Source organism: Cervus elaphus, chromosome 2 (assembly GCF_910594005.1).
Source record: "Cervus elaphus chromosome 2, mCerEla1.1, whole genome shotgun sequence".
Lineage (NCBI taxonomy): Eukaryota > Metazoa > Chordata > Mammalia > Artiodactyla > Cervidae > Cervus > Cervus elaphus.
The window spans coordinates 5,776,203-5,796,103 of NC_057816.1; the positions used below are offsets into that span (position 1 = coordinate 5,776,203).

The window sequence follows — 19,901 nt, forward strand, 5'->3', positions numbered from 1 at the left end:
GCGCTGCAAAGCCAGAGGTGAGGATGAAGCCATGGCTGAGGCTGGAGGCTGCGTGTGTGGCCCCCAGGGCAGAGGTGCTCTTCTGTCCTCAGCAGTGTCCTCAGCATGGGCCCCGGCGGGCTAGATGCCCAGCCAGTCCAAACATGACACTAAGCACCAGCCTGCAGGCACCTCCTGTTTCCCAGGCAGTGGGCAGAAGACCCCTTTCTGCTCCCCCGGGATGGGACAGGCAGGGTACAAGCCACCCCCAACCCTCCCCAGGCTGTGAGTGCCTGCCCTGGTGGCAGAGATCTGGGCCACCAAGACCCTCCCTCCTCAGGCCCCACCCTGAGGTGGGGGGAGGGGGGGAGAGGCTGAAAATGACACAAGAGTCTGACACAGCCAAGGAATCAGGCACTATTTTTTATAAAAACGCATAGTATCCTTTTTCACTCTTTAAAATCACATTCAAAAATCGGCAGAGGAACGCCCCGGGGAGTGTAGATGGGAGGGGAGGGCCCGCCAACCCAGCCCCGGGGGAGGGCGCGACACCACACGGCAGCGACTGGCACGAGGGGGCATGCTGCGGGCGAGGTGGCGCCCTGGGGGCGGCGGCACTGACGGAACGTGGGGCTGGACCGCGAGGGGCGCGCCGGAGTGGGGAGGGCGGCCCCACCCGCCCCTCGCACTGTGCCGTCTGGCCCAGGCCGGCCCCCGACGGTTCTGAGCAGAAGAGGCCCTGCCCAGCCCAGAGGAAGGGGGCTCGGGGCCAGGCGAGGCCAGCGTGGCACAGCCCCGAAGGTGCCTTTCTGTGGTCCCTGAGCCTGGGCGCTTGGGTAGGAAGAGGGGGGTAGCTGGGATGGGGGCAGCAGCAGCCCCTGCCAATGCCACCCCTCCTGGCCAGGCCCCACTGTGTCCAGGGAAGGTGGGCAGGGAGGCAGCCAGTGACACGGGGGCTCTTCCCCAGAAAGGGTGCAGGAGCCGAAGTCACGTGGAAGGCCCTGGGGTCAGCGAGTCCACAGGCTCCTTTATCTACCGACTGGCTGGAGAGCAGGTCAGTGCAGGCCTGTGTCCCAGTCGACGCAGGAGGGGCCGCGGTGGGAGCTTCAGGTAGCCTCCTTGTGCTGCAGCCTCCCCTGGGTGGGGCCGCCGGGCCACCCAGCTGTGCTGTAGGCACAGAGCTTGGGGGGAGGGGGGGGTGGCAGGCCCAACTCCAGGCGACACCGTCCCTGGGGAAGGGTGGGAGGGCGCTGGGGGCTGCTGCTCTCCCTGTGTGGGGGAGACACAGGAGCGGAGGCCCCTGGGGGCAGGGTAAGGTGGCTGAACAGTGGCTGGGTGGGTGGCAGCGGGAGCCAAGGCAAGCGGGCCCCTCCCTGGGGGCTGGGCCAGGCTGGGGCCACAGGAAATCACAATAATTACAAAATAAAACCTTTTCCGCTTGGCGGGAAAACAAATAATAAAAATCCAACAAAATAAATTAGAGGTTTATAAAAGGCGGGCGGGCAGAAGGGTGGCCGGGCGAGCGGGCGGCAGGTCAGAGGCCGTTGGCGCTGCCGCGCTGTATCAGTGGCACCTTGCTCAACTCCACGACGGGTGAGCGCGGCTTGTTCTTCATCTTGGGCACCCGCTGCACCAGCTGCTGGGCCTCGCGGTAGGCGTCGCGCAGCTCCTTCTTCCACTGTACCAGCTCTGGGTCACTCTGCGCGCACACTGGCTGTTAGGCGGGGCCCCGGCCCTTCTGGCCCCGCCCCGTCCGACGCCGCCCCAGTCATTCTGGCCCCGCCCCGGCTCCATCCCGGCCCCACCCCGGGTCCCCACTCACGTCGCACTGCAGGACGAACTGCTTGCCGCCTCGGATCTTGAGGAGCAGGCACTTTCGCTCCTTGATCTGCGTCTCCTCCACCGACTGGATCTCCTCCATGGTCAGCAGGCTCTGCTGCAGGGCGGGGAGCGGGCGGTGAGGGCCTGGGACCGGCCCGCCCATCCCAGGGGTTCCCGGCCCCGGGCTGCTCCTTACCGGGGCCTCGCCCTCGCCCCGCCATTCGAGCCGGTTGGGGAACAGGTAGAAGTACCGCCGCTGCCACTGGGTCAGGAAGGGATTGCCCATCTTGGACATGTAGCCATGCATGATGCAGTCCTTGCCCAGGGCGTAGTCTGACATGAGAGAGCAAGAGAGGGGCACTCAGCCGGCTGCCCAACCCGGGTCTGAGTCCTGGATCAGCTGCTCTTTGGCAGGGACCCCGGCTGACACCTGAGCCTGCTTCCCATCTCTAGAGCGGGCAGTGGGTGCCCATGGCAGCTGCTGACCCTCACCTTCCTCGTGGCCCAACTGCTTGTTTTTGGTTTTCTTGCGGGCCTCCAGCCGGTCCGTCTCGGCGTTGATGGTGTCAAAGACAGTCTCTGCGACCTCCTGCTGCCACCGCTCCGAGATGGTCAGGGGGAAGTTGCGGTAGAGCTCCTGGTCACTGTCCAGTAGCTTCACCAAGAGGGTGGAGAAGGGACGGCTCTCAGCCACAGGCCAGCCCGGCCGCAGGGCCCGGGACATGGTGGTCTGATCCAATGGCCACCCCTGGGGACGTGTGGGAAGCAGGAGCCCGAGGCCCACCAGGCAGATGGGGCTGACATGGGGATCTCATAGGGCCACAGGACGGAGGACACTGCCAGCCGTGCTCAGGGCTGGGAGGCCAGGCCAGGCCCCATACCTTGATTCCTTTTGTGTCCTCCTCATCAAAGGAGCCAATGTCGAAGGCGTCGGCTGCATTCACCTCCCCTCGTGGGGGGATCAGTGGGGGCGGGTACTGCAGTGGAACAGGGGCTAGGCATCAGGACCGAGCAGGGGCTCCTGAGCACGCCACCCGGCCCCAGCTCTGGGCTGTTACCTTTTGCAAGAAGACCATCTGCCAGTCCAGGGAACGGAAGAAGGGGCTCTCCTTCACCTCCTGGGCCCTGTGGGAAGAGTGGGTCACTGGGGCTTGGCACCACCCAGGTTGGGGGGGCAAGGTCTGGGCTGCGGGACAGGCAGCCTAGGTTTAACTGCTGGTTTAGCCATACTCTGGCTCTGCAACCTTGGGCAAGTTCCTTAAACCTCAGCCTGTTTTCTCATCTTTCAAATGGGGAGAACAGCAGTTTCCACGGCATAGGGCTGTGGTGAGTTTAATACTGGGAATCTTGCAACATCACGCCCAGTGCTTAGTAAATGTTTAATAAACATAAAAAGCTGCTGTCATCATCATTAGCAACATCATCTTTGTCCGGTCTGTGCCCACCCCCAGCAGCTGTATGGCAGGCACTCTCCACTTGGGAACACTGGGCAGGGCTGCCCTGGCCCCAACTTGTGAACTCTGCCAAGTAGGCTGGGACCACAGATTGGGGGGGATCCAGTGACAGGACACAGCCTCAGAGGAACACGGGCAGAGGCTCAGGCAGGCTGCCCCAGCAACCCTTGCAGACACCTAGACACCGCAGTGTGGACATCACCCAGCAGGGCGGGAAGGCCTGGTGTAATGGCCGGGGTCCCGGGCACTCACCCTCGGCCCAGGCAGCCTAGCCTCCGGTTGACATCCCTCTGCAGCAGCCCCTCCAGCAAGGAGCGGAGCTCAGGGGAGAAGGAGTCGGGCAGCTCCACAGCCTGCAGGGAGGAGGGGACGTTGGCAGGGGCCCACCCTGGCCCCCATCACAGCTCTGGGCCTCCTGAGGCTGCATGAGGCAGGGGCGGGCAGGTCCAGGCCCCCAGCAGAGAGCTTCCGGATGGCCCTAGCAGGCATGTTTGCTCTGACAGCGTGGGGAAGGGAGAGCATATGGGGCCAGAGGGTGGGCTGCTGGCAGCCAAGACCCTGATGCCCACATGAGACCCCAGCTGCACTATGGCCCCTCATGAGCTCCACCCAGCCTCCCCGGTTTGGGACCCTCCACGCACCATTGTTAATGTCATTCTGTCGATCTCATGCTTGTCTTTGGTCTTGTGCTGCCGGAAAGGGCTATGCCTGGGCAAGAAAAGCCAAAGTCCAAGGTCAGAGAATGGGAATGTGCAAACTGAGGCAGGCTGCATGAGTGCCTGCTAAGTCACTTCAGTCGTGTCTGACCGCGCGACCCTATAGACTGTAGCCCGCCAGGCTCCTCTGTCCTTGGAGATTCTCCAGGCAAGAACACTGGGGTGGGTTGCAAAGAGTCCGACATGACTGAGCGACTGAACTGAACTGAACTTGCCATGCCCTCATCCAGGGGATCCTCCTGATCCAGGAATCGAACCCACAACTCTTATATCTCCTGCACTGACAGGCAGGTTCTCTACCACTAGTGCCACCTGGGAAGCCCATGAAGATCCTTACCAAAGCCAGGGATGGTGCCACCCCTGACAGCCCGGCAGCAGGGGGCCCCCCACCCCAGCCCTGGGGGAAAGCCTGTTTCTGTCCTGTGCACCCGCCCTGGGACAGCCTGCTCACCCTCGCAGCAGCTTGAAGAGCATGCAGCCCAGGGAAAACCAGTCAGCACTGCTGTCGTAGGCCACACCCTTCTGTAGAACCTCGGGAGCCATGTACCCGTGGGTGCCCCTGGCGGAGGAAGGAGGCCATAAGCGGGCCGGTCGGAGGGTGCGGGAAGGGGGCGTGGGGCTGGGGCACTCACACACTGGCATGAGGCTTCTTCTTGGAGAAGTCACAGGCCAGGCCCAGGTCTGAGATGCGCACGTGGCCGTGCTCGTCCAGCAGGATGTTGGCCGGCTGTGGAGGAGGCTCAGTGAGTAGCTCAGGACAGGACCCGGCTGGGCAAGACACCAGCCGGGTGGCTGTCTAGAGGTAAGGGTGTCCAGAGACGGGCCTGGGTCGGGGCGTGGGGGTTGCAGAGGGGAGGAGCCAGGCCGGGAAGAGGGCGGGGCACGAAAGGGGGAGGAGCCAGGCCGGGAAGAGGGCGGGGCCACGGCGGGAAGAGGGCGGGGCGGCGCCTCACCTTCAGATCCCGGTAGACCACGAAGCGGTTGTGCATGTGCTCCAGGCCCAGGATGATCTCCGCGGCGTAGAAGCGCATGTCGGCCTCGGAGAAGACCCCGTGCTGGGACAGGTGGTAGTGCAGGTCCCCGCCTGAAGGAGGCAGCCCGCAGGAGGGGGCGCTCAGCTCCCACCCCGGTCCCCAGCCCCGAGGTCCACCTGGGGCCAGGCTAGGCACTCACCGTTCATTAGATCCAGGATGAAGCTGAGCTTGTCTGGCGTGTGGAAGGCGTATGACATGCAGACGATGAACGGGCAGTCCTAGGAGGGGGTGGAAGAGGAGGTCAGCGCAGGCTGCACTGGGTTTGGAGCCGGGGGCTGAGGCGAGGCGGGCTGCCGCTCACCCCAGTGCTGACGAGCGACAGCATGATGCGCTCGTTCAGGGCCAGGGTCTCCCCTTGCTTCATCTTGATGCGCTTCTTGTCCAGACACTTCATGGCGTACCTGGGGGAGAGGGGTCGGTCCCTCAGTCGGTCTGCTGGCACCTGCAGTGCAGGGCCCCAGGGGTGCAGTGGGGTGTGGCTGGTCCTCAGGGCACCCCCCGGGGGGCCCTCCTCCCCCTCAGGCATCCCACCCAAGGCAGCGGACCCGGCGCTCACATCTTGCCCGTGTCGGCTTTCCGGCAGCCGTAGACCTCACCAAAGCCACCTCGCCCGATGATGCGGTGCACACTGAAGTCGTTCATGGTCAGCTGCGGGGGTGGCAGGCGGGGGAGTCACCACAGGCTGCCCGGGCCCCACCCTGGGAGCAGCAGGGTGTTCCCCCAAGGCCCCTGACCCAGGGCCACCCTTCCCAGGTGCCACCCTGCCTGGAGCCATCCACACTGGGGTCCCAGCACCAAGCCCACAGCTGCCCCTGGGCGTTGAAGGTAGACTCCCCCGGCCGCCCCGGGCCCTGGGGAGGAGCAGCAGGGAGACGATTCTGCACGCCCACCCAGCCCACTCACGTGGATGTTGAGCTCCACATTCTTCCACTGGCAAAATCGTGTGAATTTATCACTGCAAGAGAAGAAAGAACCCAAGCTCAACTAAGCCTTAGAAAGTGAGTGAAATTGATGCTGGGGGCAAGCTGGCCTCACCCACTGCTATTGCCTGGGCTCCCAAACCTCAGAGTCCTCTTGCGGGCCTGCCAGGAAGAATGCCAACACGGGCTGCCCCCACCTGCCTCCCGGCAATACCAGCATTGTTATCAGTCTTTGGGTTTCTGCTTGGATCAGATAAACTTAGAGGTGAGATCTTCCCATCTGACCCCGACTTCCTGCTACCACATCCACAACAAGGCTCATCTCATTTCCCTCCTTGCATACGTCCAGTGACACACCACTCTCTCCCAGTGAAGCCCCTATGAGATGGCAGGGCAGCTGGGGCACATCAAGGAACATGCCCCAGGCTGGCTCTGGCCGTGAAGGCCACGGGGGCAGAGGGGTGGGCAGTGTGTCCTCGTGCCCATCCTTACCACCAGCCTGATACTTCTCATCCCCAGTGGGCCCAGCAAGGGGCTAGACAGTCGATGGGGGGAAAGACACATGGGTGGTCCCTCGCTCCCTTTAGACAGGGACGGGTTTTGAGGTGCCTAGTGCTGAGAAGGGCGGGGAGGGTGGGGGAGGTGGTGACCTCTCAGGAGTCCCCGCGCTGGGATGTAGACAGGCCCAGGTGCGCACACGCTGGACACTGACAGGCCGGCGGCTCTCCTCCAGGACATCCGCACCCCTTCTCAGAGCACCCCTTCTGCTCCTGCATGTGCCCCGCTCTCACCTCTCGATGAATTTCTGAAACACGTCTCCTCGGAGGTTCTGGCAAATTTCTTCGATATATGGCTAAGGGAGGGAGTGGGAGGTGGGTGACTGAGCCATAGCGAGAGCCAACCAGGCTCCCGGACTATGCCGCCCATGGGGGACCCTCGCTGGGCTGGGCGGGAGTGGGGACAAGCCCAGCACACACCTGGAAGAGATCTGGAGGCACCTGCTTCTTCACCAGATGGCCCTGGACGTGCTCGATGGCACTCTTCGAGAAGGGCTGGGGAAGGAGGGAGAGACGAGTGACTTCTCCATAGGGCCGGCCCTCCCATCCCCACGCCCAGGCCGGCACATGGGCCCCGGGCACTCACATGTGAACAGGCCAGCAGCTCCTTCATGATGTACGTGTCGAAGATCTCTCGGCTGTAGACCAGGCGCTCCTCCTCTGTTTCCAGCTTCTCATACTTCTTGATCTAGAGGACAAGATCCCCACAGGTGAGCCCTGGCCCAGCGGGGCACGGGACTGTCTTACAGGTTCAATGAAAGCAGCCCAAGCCCCTCCCTTTCCCCACACGCAGCAGGGCCAAGCCAGCCCGGCCTCACCTCCTCGTAGAACTCCACCAAGGGCTTGGCCTCCTCCAGGTGCTTCAGGCAGAAGTCTCGGAAGAGCAGGTACCCTGAAAGCAAGCGTTTTGCGTCGGGCTGAGTCACAGCCCCACAGAGGTCATCCCATCACGGTGGGGGGTGTGGGCTTGGGGCTTCCTGGGCAGAAGTGGCCAAGGAGGTGGCAGACGTGGTCCCTGCCCTGGACGGAGGCTGGGCAAGGTGGCCTCGGAGGTCACCACCAACCGAAGAGTCTCAGATTCAGGGTCGGGGCGCCCGAGTTCCCACCCCTCTCAGAATCTGCTTCTTCTGATGGTGGCTGGAAAGCGGCAGGCGCCCTGGTGAGACAGAGTGTGGGGCTGACTCTGGCACCTGGCCCCTGCCCTCTCAATGCAGTCTGGGGCCTGCTTCTCCCCCAGGAGGGGGACACACCCAGCGGGCAGCTGGGCCGTGTCGGTGCAGTGAGATCTGCCTGGGCCAGGCCAGGGCTGCTGCGTGGGGGTTGGGGGTGCCCTGTCCTTGGACCTTACACCCCGCCTCCATCATCAGGCTGGCTCTCACAGCTGCCACTCCCAACAGGTGGACAGGGGCGGCAGGTCCACTGGGGGAAACCGAGGCTCAGGGAGACCTGTCAGGCAGGTGGAACCTGGCAGCCTGAGGGGAACTCAGGGCTCTCCTGCCCAGCGGCAGGTCCTGGGAAGGACATGGCAGAGGCTATGTGCAGAGGGCTCCAGACAGCACGGCCTCTGGGGACGGCAGGGGGTGAGAATGGCTGCAGGAAGGGCAGGCAGGAGACCCTGGAGGACGCAGGCCAGGGGCCGGGCCCCAGAGCAGCCCTGGAGGGCCAGCAGGAGGAAGGGTGGTCCCGACTCCCTCGAGCCTGACATGGGTGCCCAGGCTCAAGCTGGGTGGCTTCGCACACCTCTGGGGGCCCTGCCCCCTCTGCCAGAGCTCTCGGCCACGGCTTCTGGTAAGGGCAAATGGGCCTTTCAACAGTGGACCTTGAGGAACTCGAGCCCCGGACTTCCCAGTGGGCAAGGGGCTTTTCATTGCCACCACCGCACCTGGGCCTCCAACAGTCTTGCACAGTGGCGCTCCAGAATGCTAGCTCTCAGGCGAGGCTCAGAGAGGGGCAGCGATGTGCCCAAGGTCACACAGCGCAAGCAGGGGACCCACGCTGCAGGCCTCCTTGACACACAGACTCCCTAGGCCTGACCTCCGGGCCAGGCCACTCCCATTTCAGAGCCGAGGTCCCTTCTCCGGGAAAGGCCGAGTCAGAGCTGTGGGCGGCCGGGCCTGCTTCCCCGCGCCCCGCCTCCCCCTCCCACGGGTGCCCGCCTCTAAGGCCGGGGCCCTGGAGGCGGCGGCCGAGGGGCCTGCCGGCGCAGGTTGCTCACAAAGAGGGCCGTGGGGGCGGGGGCGACCGCAGCGGCAGGCGCCACAGGAAGGGCCCCGCCCCTTCCTGTCAGTTCCACCAACGGCCCCAGCAGCTGTGCCTGCGCCAAGGGGAAGCTGCAACTCTCGAAAACAAAAACCCCAAAGGAGGAACTTCCCTGGCGGTCCTGGAAGACTGCTGGGCCCCCACCCCGCTTCAGGGGCCTCCCGGGGCGACGGCCAGGGGCTGGGAGACGGTGGGTCCCGGCCCCCGCTGGGCTGCCCTGTGCTTCCCCCACGGTGGACGGGAGATCTCTTGGCAGAGAGGGGGCACACAGCCCGGTCAGCTGGGGTGGCATACAAAGGCGACCCCGGGGTCCTCCTGCCCCCACCCCCTGGTCTGGCAGCCGGACTGGGAGGTGGGGTGGATGCCCTGGGCTTGGCAGAGCCCCCGCCATACTCACCCAGCTTCTGGGAGAAGATCTTCTCGAAGGTCACCTCGCCCCGGTCCTCCAGGTACTTCTGCATGACGCTGCGGATGCTGGAAGACAGGGCGGGTGGTGGTGACCCAGAGTCCCCATGGCTCCCGCCAGGCCTGCTGGCCCTGCTCCCCTGGAGGGTGGCTGCATCTGCCCCTGGAATCTGCAGTGGAGGGCACTGCCAGTGGCTGTCATGCTCCCTTCCAGCAAGGCAGCCACCCCGTCAGACCTGACCGTGGGTCACACCAGTGGGACCCGAGGAAGCCTGTCTGCCCGCCAAAGCTCCGTCTTCCAAAGCTAGGGTGACCAGCAGGTGGCTGCTCAGAAGTCTGGTCCCAGCCCTTCCTCGTGCTGGCTTCAGGGAGTTGGCCGAACCTCAGAAGCCAGGCCTCACCCATCAGCAGATGATGGATCATGGAAATACGGCCCATCCTCACAATGGGATACCACTTGGCCATGAAACGGAGTGAAAGGCTGGTATACATGTGCCCCACAGTACGGACCAACCTGCGAGTGTTCCACCAAGTAACAGTCACCAAAGCCCACACATTATATGATTCCATTTATACCACAAGTCCAGAAGGGGCAGATCTACAGAAAGCAGATGAGTGAGTGTCAGAAACTGGAGAAGAAAAGAGGAATAACTTCTAATGGGCCAGGGTTTCTTTATAAGGTGATGGGAATGTTCTGGAATTAGGCAGTGATGAGGGCTGCATGACACAGTAAATGTACTGAAATCCACTGACTTTAGCAGTTCAACATGATGAATTTTCTGTCATGTGGATTATATTTCAATATTGGGGGAAGAAAAAAAGTCAAGCCTCAGCTCCCTTGTCCCTAATACCTAAAGTAGGACCCCTGGCCCTGAGCTGCCTCCAGGGCAGCGGAGGAGCGGGGGCTGCCCCTGTGACCACGGAAGCCCAGGTTATCACACTCCCCACCCCTGGTTATCTCACCCCCATCACCGAGTGCTCTGGGAAACTCACACCTGGCCAGGTTTCATGCCTCAGTGGCAGCTTGGTCTCCCCTCCTCTCCTTTCCTGGGCCACCTGCAGTCCCGCCCAGCCACCGGCTGCGGTCCCACCTGGCTCTCGAGATGCTCACAGGGCCTCAGGATATGGGGGGGCCGCCAGCAGGTCACGGGTGAAAAGGATGCTGTGTGCCCACCTCTCCATACCCCTGCCTGCCTCGTGGAGCCCAGCACAGGGCCCTGCTGCCCACCACCTGCTAGAAGGTGCCATGCAGCCCTGCCCCCCAGGGAGGCCCGCCCAGGGCACCGGTCCTACGTCTGCGATTCCGTGACATTAGAAAGCATGAGACGAACTGCATGGGGCCCAGTCAGTTGGAGGAGACTCAGGCAGGAAAGAACGTTCTGGGCCATTGGAGAGATCACGTGGAGGAGGTAGAACCTCACTGGGTTCCTCAAATGCAAACAGGATGTCGACAGGTGGTGAAGCCCAGGGTGGGTGGTAGACGTGGGGACAGGCACGGGAGGCCTGGCCGGGAAGAGCCACTGGGCAGGGAGGAGGCTCGACAGACCACACTTGGGAAGCTCGGTTGGGTGGCGAGTGAGTGGACGAGCTCTGTTGGAGGCAACATGGGGGGAAGCCCAGGTATCTGATGACGCGGGGCCAGGAAGGAGGGTTGAAACAAAGTGGGCTAGGGGCAGGCTAGGGGTAGATGGACAGACGGACAGAACTGACAAGGCCAGTTGGGGTTTTTGAGGGCCCATCAGAGAGGGGGCCTGAGGACAGAAGGCCAGTGCAACCAGCAGACCTTGCCCAGCCCCTAGCCCTAACCTAGGTTCACAGGTGGGGTGACTCCTGCCCTTTCCTTCTGAAGGGGTTGGGGTGGAGGTCCAGCCCTGAGCTGGCCAGGCCCTTGCCTGCACTTGAGCCACATGAGGCAAAGCGGGTGCACACAGAACCACTGTGGGCACAGGCCTGGAGCCGTGATCCCAGGAGCTCGGAGACCCTGTGACCCTCCCTGAGAACTGTCTCTAACAGGAGAGTGGGGTGCCGCTGACCCAGACGGCCCTCCTGTGTCCCCATCCTGTGACTGCAGCCGACAAGAGCCCCAGCTGAGGGCCAGGGGCCCGGTGGCCCTGAGCTACCACTTCAGAGCCAGTTCCGTCCCAGAAAGCGAGGACGCCCTCCACGGCCGTGGGGACTCCAAGGCTGGGCAGTGGCCCTGAGCCAGGCTGGCACACCCTCCCTCCTGGGGGCCACATACCCACTCACAGTCACCACCAGCCTCTGCCAAGGGCACGGCTCCTTGGTCCTGAGGGACTTTCAGGGACACTGGAGGCAAGACCCGACTCCAAGGCCCCCCAAGCACTTAACACATATCAGGAGTTTAAAAATCTGTGATACTGAGCAAGATCCAGCCCCCGCCCCAGGCCTGCAGACTAGAGACAGGAGCCCAGGGAGGCTGTGGGCCGCAGTGTGTGCCCATCCCTTCAGGCCCGCAGCCTGGCGGAGGGCAGCTCAGGGCCTCTCGTTTGGATGGGCACACAGGCTGGGTGGTGTGCTGGGCTGAGTACAGCAGGGGGGCCCAGTGCAAGGTAACGGAGGCTCAGCAGGTCCACAAGACCAGGCAGCCAGGAGGTATGGGTGTGTGGCTCTGGGGACCCCACAAGGGCCAGATTTCTCCTGGGAGGCGGACAGGAGGGCTGGGCCCTCAACCGCTCTGCGGTTCGGCTCTTGGGTCTCTGTGTCCACATCCCGTTCCTGGGTTTCAGGACCTCTTGGTCTATGGAAGGGGGATGGTAACGAGCAAGAAAGAAAAAAGTATCACAGAATGTTGATCCTCCACGGAGGGGGACGGTCAGAGGGGTGGTCAGGGGAATGTCCAGAGACAGGTAGGTGTGGGTGACAGGCAGAGCGACACCAGCCTGTCAGATGACCCCACGGGGCAGCTGGGTGTGGCCCCTGCAACAGTCACAGGGAAGCTCCTCCCCGCCCCCCAGCCCCGCCCCCCAGGAACCAGCAGGACTGGCCCAGGCTCAGCAAAGGTGGCACACGATGGGAATGCCCAGCGGGGAGCAGGGCCTCCACTTCCCTCTGCAGGGCCCCGTAGGCTGGACACACCAAGGCCAGGGAAACAGGCTCTCCAAGGGCCTGCCCAAGAGCCAGCAGAGCCAGCAGCTCTTCTCTGGGCACCGCGCCGGGCACAGGCCTTTTCCTCCCTCCCAGGGGCTCTGCCCGCTGCCGGCTGGGGCCCGGGCGCAGCAAGCTAGACCCCGCCTCCCTCGGAAGACCGCACGGGGTGGATGGCCACAGCATTCTTCCCAGCCCGCAGCACTTCACTTTCTTCCTTAAAAAGAAAAAAATGTTTTCTAAATAAAATAAACAACCCCCCCACCCCAACCCCAATCAAACACGAGGTCAACCTCGGCAGTCCTTGAAGGGGAGGCCTCCAGGCAGCAACGTTAGGGTTTCCTGTCTGTTCCCACGGGGCTGGGGCCCAGGGAGCTGGCAGGTTAGGAAAGCGTGTCATGGGGGACACTCCTGCCAGGGTGGCAAGTACAGGCTGGCACGCGAGGCAGTGGCAGCCTCCTGGGCTGGGTCACCTTTGCCTCCTACCCCCGCGCCCTGATACTGGTGGAGTCTGAGTGGCGATGGGCCCACAGCAGCATTCCTGACCCCACCCAGGTCAATGACTCTGATATCCAGGAGCGTGCGGCCCCCAGATGGACATCGGGCTGTCGGGGGAGACCCATGCCTGCATCGTTCCTCTGTCCCTGCCCCCGAAGGACCCCCTGGCTCCCAGCCTCTCGGGGGAAGGGGCTCGGCCGACCTGGTTCCCGCAGTTGCCTGGTGTCCAGGCTTGGGCTCCAAATGGCTCTTCCCTCCTCCCTCCCAGAGGCCAGGCCAAGTTACAGACTTTAAATGTCCAGCTTCCCCATTGTAAAATGAGGATGTCAACAAACGCTGAATCGCCAACACTGAGCTGACCGCTGAGAAAGGCGGAGAGGACACGGCGATAGAAGAACGCAGCCTGTCGTGTTGGGCTGCCTTCTCCTGGAGGGAGCCCCCCTTCTAGAATCTGATCACACCTGCCATGTCCTCAGAGAGTGGGGCTATGACTGGACCCTTCCCCAGGGCAGGGCCAGTGAACATCTTCCCGAGCCCGAAGGGCTGGAACTCTACTCTGCTCACAGACCGGCCTGGGGGGCCCCGTGGGCAGAGCCCAATACCTGCCCTGCCAGGAGCAAAGGCCCCCCGGTGAGAGCTGCCTGGCGGCTGGGGAGACAGCACTTCCGGCCCGCCACCCCAGCGAGGGCTGGGGTGATGGGGCGGCAGGGGGAGGGCTGAGGGGGAGAGCTTCCGGCACCTTCTGGCGCCACGTGGTTCAAGGGGAAAGCTAAGTCCCTGGCTCTGTGGCATGGTGGCCTCCCAGATACACCCACTCAGAGTCAGAGACCGCAGCCTGTGTGGATGGGGTGGGACCTCAGGGTCGAGAGCAAACACGCTCATCTTGATGGTGAGGAAATCGAGGCCAGAAGACGCTGAGAAGCAGCACACCCTGAGTCCCAACCTAGCCAGTGGCAAGAAAATGTCCAGCCCCCCTCCCAAGAAAGGGCCTCTTTGGGAGAGCTGGGGGCAGGGTCCCAGGGGACCCCGGACTTGTATCCTGGCTGTGGGTGCCAATCAGGCTGGGGCAGCCCCAGCTGGCACGTGGCAGGGCCAGGGGCCGTGGTTCCTGTGCTCCTGGATGACAACATGCTAGAGCCACGGTGCAAGCTGGCCTGGGGGCTCTGCACTCGGGGGCAGCCACGCCAGGAAGCGACACGCTCTGGGAGAGACGGCTGGCAAGCCAGCAGACCAGAGGCTGTCGCCACGGCCGGGGCACTCCTCTGGGGCATTTCCAGGAAACCTGGCACCACGGTGCCAAGAGGTATGAGGAAGTCCTCAGGGGCTTCTGATGAATATTTCTCAATGATTCTCCTCGGGGCTGACAACATCCTCAGAGCTCGAGGAAGGACCACATACCAAATGGGAAAAAACGACCGAATCGGCCAGCTCTGGAGCAAGTCCGGGGCCGGGAAAGAGAAGTGACACCTCGGGGCACCGCACCCATGAACCCACTGAGGCATGGCAGCCACAAAGTGACGGCTTGCGGGAAAAGACACTCCAGTGGCCTTGTCACAGCCTGCCGCTCACTGCTCTTGTCCCGTGAGAACAAACCTGGAACAACTTCCAGGGCTCCCTGCCCTGCACTCCCAGGAAGACAGCTATCCGGAACCCCAAACCCAGAATGGCCTCCCTGCTCAGAGAACAGAGCAGCGGACACGTCAGCAACAGAAAACCCACTTCGGAAACCCCGCTCTTCAGCCAGTCAAGACACTACCCTGCCTGCTAACAGCGATGCAGAGGGCAGGTTACTGTCTTAGAAAAGTCTGCAGCCAAACGCCTCATTTTTTAGTATCTTCTGTTTGAAACAGATGAAGGATGACTTGGGTATAACTGTCTTCTGTAATCAGCAGAGGACATTGGCCCCTTGGGGCCACAGGGAAAAAAGAAGGGCAGGTGTAGGACTTGCCCGGTGGCCCAGCGGTTGAGATTCTGTGCTCTCAACGCAGGGGGGCCTGGGTTCGATCCCTGGTCAGGGAACTAGATCCCACATGCAGCCACAAAGATTCCTTATGTGCCAACTAAGACCCGGTGCAGCCAAAAGAAAAAATAATAAGGGCAGGTGTGATGGAGGCTGTGTTCTTCAAAGGCTCTCCGGTCCTCGTGGCTTCTGCTGTCTGTTTCAAGGCAGGAACATAATATCCTGGAGGCTCCAGCTGTGTGCACAGAGCCCGGCCCCTCTGCACAGCCTCCCCAGGTGCCCGCGGCGGGCAGGAAACGCCGCCCCAGACTGTGCCTACACCTGACGTCACCGGGAGTTTACTACTAAGGACTGATCGTGCATTAATAGGGCACGTTATTCCTGGCTTGACAGAGCCCAGATTCCCCAGCACGGATTCCAACCTGTCAAGCTCATGCTCCCTTCGAATCCATTTACTGAGAGAACGGCGGGCGGGCGAGCAACTTAATGGCAAAAATGCGAAATCCCATGATCTGGAAAGGAGAACAGATGGGGAAAGAGGTCCTGGAGACCCACTCCTGGGGAGAGCGGGGGGTGGGGGGGAGCTTCGAAGACCCGGAGGGGATGAGTGCCCTAAAAGATAATCTTATTTTCGGAGGCGAGGGACGGCGGGAGGCGGAGGGATAGGGTGGGAAAATGCTGCTACCGGAGCGGAACGTTCTGGGTAAGGGATAAAAGCCAGCAGGGTTTCTGCTGGTGATGGAGAAGCGGAGGGAGGAGGAAGCAAGAAAACCACCGCCTGCGCTTCTTCCCTCCGCAGACCAAGGGCAGGAAGTCCTGGGAGCGAAGAGTTAACAGGAACGAAGAAGCAGCGGAGGAAGAGCGGCGGGTCTGGGAGACAGGGAAGCCAGAAAAGGGCAGGAAGGAGGAAATTCATGGAGGGGGGAGGGACTGGGAAAGAAAGAGGCAAGAGAAGCACCCGGCTGCAAGAGGCACCCGGCTCTGACATCTGCCACTGGGGCTGCCGCAGTCACCAGGGAGGGCTGGGCATCTCCCGGGACCGCCCAGGCCGGACTCCCCCGCCAGGAGCCCAGAGATTAATTACACGAGGCCTCCGTAGTCATATTAAGCAAACGACGATCATTATGGGACCGTGGCCGCTGCTGGGAAAGACAGACAGCAGCTTCTCCGTAGAGCGGCATTGACCACAGACCCCGAGAGCCGAAGGAGCACGGCGGGGTGTGTGTGTGGCGAGGGGTCCATTGGTCAAGGGCAGCCCCCTCGTTGGACTGAGGTGGAAACTGAGGCAGGCTCGGCCAGGATAAGGGGTGTCCCTAGGGCCCAGGTGAGCTGGCACTGCAGCGGGATTGCAAGCCAGGTCTCCAGACTCCTGCCACACAGCTGCCTCCCTCTGCCAGAGGGCGAGAAATGAGTCTGTCTCCTTTGGATTCTATAGAGTGACAGAAGGGGAGGCCCCTGTGCCAACTCGAAGTGGCCCTGTGCCCAACAGCTCCTGTTCCCCAGTCCCGAGAAGTCAGAGCTGTGAGCCAGCCCAGCTCCCAGCCAAGCCACAACCCAGGCACCAGCCGCAGGGAGGCTGCCAAGATGGACCACCCCAAGGTGGGAACGGCTCCAAATGGCACCTTGTCCTAGGCAAACCACGGCCCTCCTCCCTGACCCCGATGTCGTGGCCGAGGGGAAGACGTGACCCCGGGCGGGGAGGGGACTGGGCCCTGTGAACCAAGACAGCTGATGGCGTGGGGTTGCCCTGTGGCTTCCAGGCCACCCTCCCCCCAGACCTATGGCTCCCTGGGCATGGGGGGCCAGCTGGCACACATTCCTCAAGAGAAGGACCAGGGTGAGCACAGAGGTCCGGAAGGGTGTGTGGAAGACAGGACGCACAGCGGGGAAAGAGCACCTGGGAGCCCGGAGACCCCAAATTCAAACACCACTTCGCTTCTGTGACCAAGTCTCTTCCCCTCTCCAAGCCTCAGGTGCTTCGACTTATTAAGTGGGAAAATACCAGCTGCCGTGCCCGTTTCCTATGGTTGTGAAAAGGATAAAACGGGGTACAAAGCACTTTGCAAACAGGCAACTGTAAGATACAGTCATAACAATCTTCAGGGCAATAGGCGTCAGACCCAGGGGGTGTGCAGAGCATAAGGCAACGGGCAGCGTCCCCTCCGAGGTGGAAGGTGTGGATTCCGAGGCCCCTGCCCAGCCTCAGCTCACGGCGAGTGCATCGAGTGCACCTCACAGGTGCCGGCCATCCGCCCGAGGTCGTGTCGCCAGGTGGTGACCCTACCTGAGGACCCCTGGCCCCTGGCTCTCGGCCTCCTGCTGCCCCCCTCAATCTCACAGTCCCCCTGCCTTCAGACACCACGTGGTCCTGCTATTTCTTGAGCAACTACTACATGCAAGGCACGACCTTGCCAACCTCAGGGGGTGGTTTTTTGGATCGGCTGAGATGACAGATGTCAGAAATAAATAAATTATTATGACTTCCACCACTACTCCTTTCAGCGCCGTCGATATCAAGGGTGTGACGGGGACAGAAAAAGAGGAACGTCTTCTTTCTCAGGGTTCTAACACCTGCAGAGCCAAGCCGAGGCGGGGCCCCACCGCCAGCAATGCATTCTGGGGCGAGATTACCCAAACGCAGAGAGTTCCAGAAAAAGCCCCGCCTCACGCTTTGCAGAAGTCCAACCTGCTGGAGGGTCTCGAGGCCGCGGCCACCACGGAGAGCCACTTGTGCGCCCCAGAGGCCAACTCCCCCATTTCCTCCCTCGTGGCTTTGTCATTTCTGAACTCATTTTTGTTCTAACTGTCGCTGCTCCCCGGACAGCCCCGGGCTGGCAGTCAGTCTGGTTCCTGTTTTGAGAAATCTGATTGCAAATGTCTGAGAAAAAAAGGGCCCTAACGGCCTTTGCAAAACGCAGACCAGTTTTCCTCTCCCCGGCCTGGTGTTCAGTCAATCCGAAACCCAGTGAACGGGCAGGAGAAAGCACTGGAGATGTCGGCACAGTACCCACCCCCCGAGGCCGTTTGGGCCCCGCTTCACTCAGGATGCCACAGAGTCACAGCCGTTATTTCACACCGTCCACATTTCACAGATGAGAAAACTGAGGCCCAGAAATGGGAAGGGACTTGCCCAAAGTCACATGATAAGACCAAGACAGCTAGGATGGGTCCAGGGTCCTGGCTGGCAGGGCATATGGCTCTTCAGGCAGAATGGCCAGACCCAGGCTCAGGTTAGAGTGGTGGACCCAACGTGGAACCACAAGCCAGAAGCCCTGATTCTGGTGGCCCAGCACCGCCCTGACTTACCTGTGACACTGGGCAGGCCACTCATGTCTGGGCCTTCAGCTTCCCTATCTGATCCACGGAGACAAAACCCCACCTGACCGACCGGCCCCCTGGGTTGTTGCGAGGCTCAAGGGATGGGACAATACTCTCAAAGCCATAACATGCTGGACAGCCTCAGCTACTGTCCCTACGCTGTCCACTCCTGCGCCTAAACCCTGAGCAGGTGAAACTTGGGTATCAGGTCAGTTATCTCCCAGAGAGGTGGCAGCTGTGATCCAGCTGCTGCAGACGTGCTGGGACATCCCCTGGCAAGCAGCACCCCCGGGCTGCACAGGCAGGACTCTCTCCGAAGTCGGAATTCCAGGGGAGAGGGACAGAGCTTCCGGGCGCACACCGGACCCTGCGCCCCACTGCTCCCCACGGCTCCCCCAGCCCCCAGAGTACTCTCAATTCCCACCCCAAGCCAGTGACCTGCCGGAAGACCGGGGAAGATCCCGGGAAGACTCGTCTGCCCCAAACCTCACGGAAGGGTCCACCCGAGGGGGCCACGGTGGGGGCCGGTGGAACCCCAAAGAGGGTGGTGCTGGGAGTCGGGGCAGCGACAGGATGGACGACACAGTCGGGCCCGGGGAGATGAGCAGGCAGAGGTGGGGGACTCCACGGTGGGAAGCGGGGGACCCTGGGCTATCCAGAGGAGGATGAAGGGGGTGCACGGCGTCCCCGGGGGAGAAGGCAAGAGCGAGGGGGGCTGACGGAGAAGGGGGCCAGGCGGAGTGTGTGAAGCCAAAGGGAGGCAGGCAGAGCCGGCCCGGGGGCAGCGGGCGGGTCGGGGAGCCCGCGCAGCCGGAAAGCCCCCGCGCTGGGGCGCCCCGGGTGTTCGGTGCACAGGGCCGGGGGCGCCGGGGGCCGGGCAGGGCTGCCGGACGCCGGGAGCTGAGGGGGGCTGAGGGGAGCGCGGGGCCAGTGCCCGGGCGGCCGGGGCGCGGGGCTGCGGCGCCCGCCTCACCTGGGCTCGGGCAGCAGGATCTTCTTGCTGGCGCGCGCCGCCGGCGTGGCCTTGCTCTTCTCCATGGCCATCAGGTAGCTCACGTCGGCCAGCACTGCCTCCAGGTCCGCCATCTTGGCGGCGGCGGCGGCCTCTCCCGCCGCTCGGCTCCGCTCCGCTCCGCTCCGCGCGCTCGGCCCGGCCCGGCCGCTCCGTCGGCCTCGGGCGCCGCCGCCCGCCCGGCCCCGCTCGGCGCCCGCGGCTCCGCTCGGCGCGGCTCACAGGCGGCGCCGCCCCATGGCGCCGGCTCGGGCCCGGCCCCGGCTCGCTCGGCTCCCGCCGGGACTGCAGTCGGGCCGCCGCCGCCGCCGCCGCCCGCCGCCGCCCGCGCCCCGGAGCCGCCGCCGCCGCCTCCGGCCCCGCCTGCCGCGCACAGCGCCAGCGAGCCCGCGAGGGGCCGGCCGGGCGGGCGGCGGCGCCCCCTGGAGGCCGCGGGGCTGGACCGAGCCTGACCCCCGAGGCCACCCCGGCCTCGACTCTCCGCCCACGGCCCCCACCGGCCGTGACCTGTCCCCTGACCTGGGACACGACAGGGACCCTCGCCCGCAGAAGACCCTAGACCCAGACGTTGACCACGACTCGGGGCACAATTCGGCTCCCAGACGCCACGATAGACCACGGCCGGGACCCCAGACTTGGCATTGCAGAATGTGACCCCAGGGGCCATGATAGACCACGGCCCGGACCCCAGACTTGGCACTGCAGAATGTGTTCCCAGGGACATGGATCTCAGACTTTAGCTATAACCCCTGACCCCTGACCTTGGACACAGTTGGAAACCTGACACCAGACCCGATCACATTCCTGACCCCAGATTCCAAGCAGGAGCCTCAGAACTAGACCTTGGACCACCCCCTCTGACA

At 63.1% G+C, this 19,901-nt stretch overlaps 1 protein-coding gene across 3 annotated transcripts; it reads right to left on the bottom strand.

The window, feature by feature from the left end:
• Window positions 1-389: 389 nt before the first annotated feature.
• Window positions 390-19,333, bottom strand: GRK2 (G protein-coupled receptor kinase 2). Of its 3 annotated transcripts, none has more exons than XM_043925400.1 (21): window positions 19,000-19,333; window positions 9,138-9,214; window positions 7,300-7,373; window positions 7,068-7,169; window positions 6,902-6,976; window positions 6,716-6,777; window positions 5,908-5,959; window positions 5,561-5,652; window positions 5,306-5,405; window positions 5,144-5,222; window positions 4,924-5,054; window positions 4,603-4,697; window positions 4,422-4,529; window positions 3,896-3,962; window positions 3,507-3,607; window positions 2,859-2,925; window positions 2,682-2,777; window positions 2,293-2,455; window positions 1,997-2,133; window positions 1,802-1,915; window positions 390-1,678 (listed from the first exon to the last, which is right to left on the bottom strand). In XM_043925400.1, the coding sequence occupies exons 1-21, from the start codon at window positions 19,110-19,112 to the stop codon at window positions 1,514-1,516; spliced, it is 2,070 nt and encodes a 689-aa protein (XP_043781335.1). In that variant the 5' UTR covers window positions 19,113-19,333; the 3' UTR covers window positions 390-1,513. The 3 variants fall into 3 exon arrangements, with proteins under 3 accessions (XP_043781335.1, XP_043781345.1, XP_043781353.1); XM_043925410.1 differs by having other exon boundaries at window positions 1,802-1,912; window positions 19,000-19,326; XM_043925418.1 differs by lacking the exon at window positions 19,000-19,333 and adding an exon at window positions 9,660-9,730.
• Window positions 19,334-19,901: the final 568 nt, after the last annotated feature.